The 1,336-nt window shown below is 50.8% G+C and overlaps 1 protein-coding gene across 1 annotated transcript in view; it reads left to right on the forward strand.

Moving 5' to 3' along the window:
• Positions 1–1,063: 1,063 nt before the first annotated feature.
• The window catches only part of LOC106526427 (thioredoxin), a 4,563-nt gene continuing 4,290 nt past the window's right edge, over positions 1,064–1,336 (forward strand). The window contains exon 1 of the mRNA XM_014021037.1: positions 1,064–1,195. Coding sequence (XP_013876491.1) covers positions 1,172–1,195 — 24 coding nt within the window. The 5' untranslated portion in view covers positions 1,064–1,171. The remainder of the gene's footprint in view (positions 1,196–1,336) is intronic.

Genomic DNA, 1,336 nt, shown 5'->3' on the forward strand with positions numbered 1-1,336 from the left:
CCCCCCCCCCCCCCCCCCCCATCTGAGCCCGAGCGGTGTTTTGTTGTTGGGCTTCTGTGTGTTGGGCTTCATGGATTGTCTGTGGTGGGCACCATGTTCAAGCGTGGGGGTGTCCATGTGTGCTCTTGGCGCCAGGACACACCTGGGCCGCTGTTCTGTGATTGATTTTGTTGTTGTTTYRTCTGGTCTGYGGCYGCGTGTTTTGGACACTTGGGTGGAGAGGGGGGCGGGGCTGACAGCTGCCCAGTGCCTGGTGGTGGGTTGGCTCCGTTGGTGGGGGAGGATGCCGGTCCCCCAGCAGAACAAGGGAGTCCCCGCCAGGAGCGCACTCCAGCAACCACTCCAAGGACTCCAAAAAGGCCCCGAAGATGCACAAAAGTCTCCCCCCCCAACGGCCCCTCCGAACTCTCCCCACGCCTGGGTTTAAAGGCTGGCAGGCTGGCTGGCAGACAGGCAGGCAGGCGATGAGTTCGGAGGGGCCATGGGGCAGGGGGACTTTCGGGGGACTTCGAGGAGACTTCGGGGGAGTTGCGACACGGATTCGGGTCCGAATTCAGGTGCTGGATCCTTCCAAAGGACCCAGCCTGCATGGACTGGCTCCTTCGGAAGCCGCAAAAAATGAAGGGTTATCTACTGTACATATCTATGGCAACGATCCGCAGTATCTTATCTGTTGTTGAATAAATAATACATCATTGTCCATTCTCTCAGTAAGAGAGTGGACAAAAGATAATTAAAATGTGCTCAATTTAGACCTGAAATTTATCTAAATATTGACCAAAAACGTGTTGCCCCTCTGTTTATGTTGTACCTCAAAATGTTTGTTACAGTACATATCAAGATAATAAATGTTTTAAGCTTGCCATGTGAAAAGCGTTAAAACCCTACGCAGCTGAACGTGATTACGCAATGACGCAGGRGCACGTACGTCGCCTTGCGGAGCTTTTATTTCTGTGGAAGTGAGCGTTCGTAACTTACGGTGAAGCGAAATTATGTCAACTCATCGTGAGTTTTTGGGCTTTTCCGGAACAGTTTGTGAAACACAGCCCTCCGCGGTGGGTTGGGCCAAAGGACGAGCCTTCATAAAAACCAGGGCGTTTTCTTCCCGACAGGTTAATCCGAACCTTACCTGTCCTCTGTGAAGGTGTGGAGCAKTTCTTCAGCAGCTGTCATGGTTAAACACATTAAGTCCAAGGTTTGTTCTSTTTGTTGTTGTTGTGTTCGCTGCAGTATGTAGCGTTGGTTTGAACAATTTAAACTAGTTTTTTTTTTGTTAGTTTGCTTGCTTTTTGTGTAAATCATTGTCTCGGAAGCCGCGCGCTTCTTTCTCTTGTCT

The sequence above is a fragment of the Austrofundulus limnaeus genome, unplaced genomic scaffold (assembly GCF_001266775.1).
Source record: "Austrofundulus limnaeus strain Quisiro unplaced genomic scaffold, Austrofundulus_limnaeus-1.0 Scaffold276, whole genome shotgun sequence".
Lineage (NCBI taxonomy): Eukaryota > Metazoa > Chordata > Actinopteri > Cyprinodontiformes > Rivulidae > Austrofundulus > Austrofundulus limnaeus.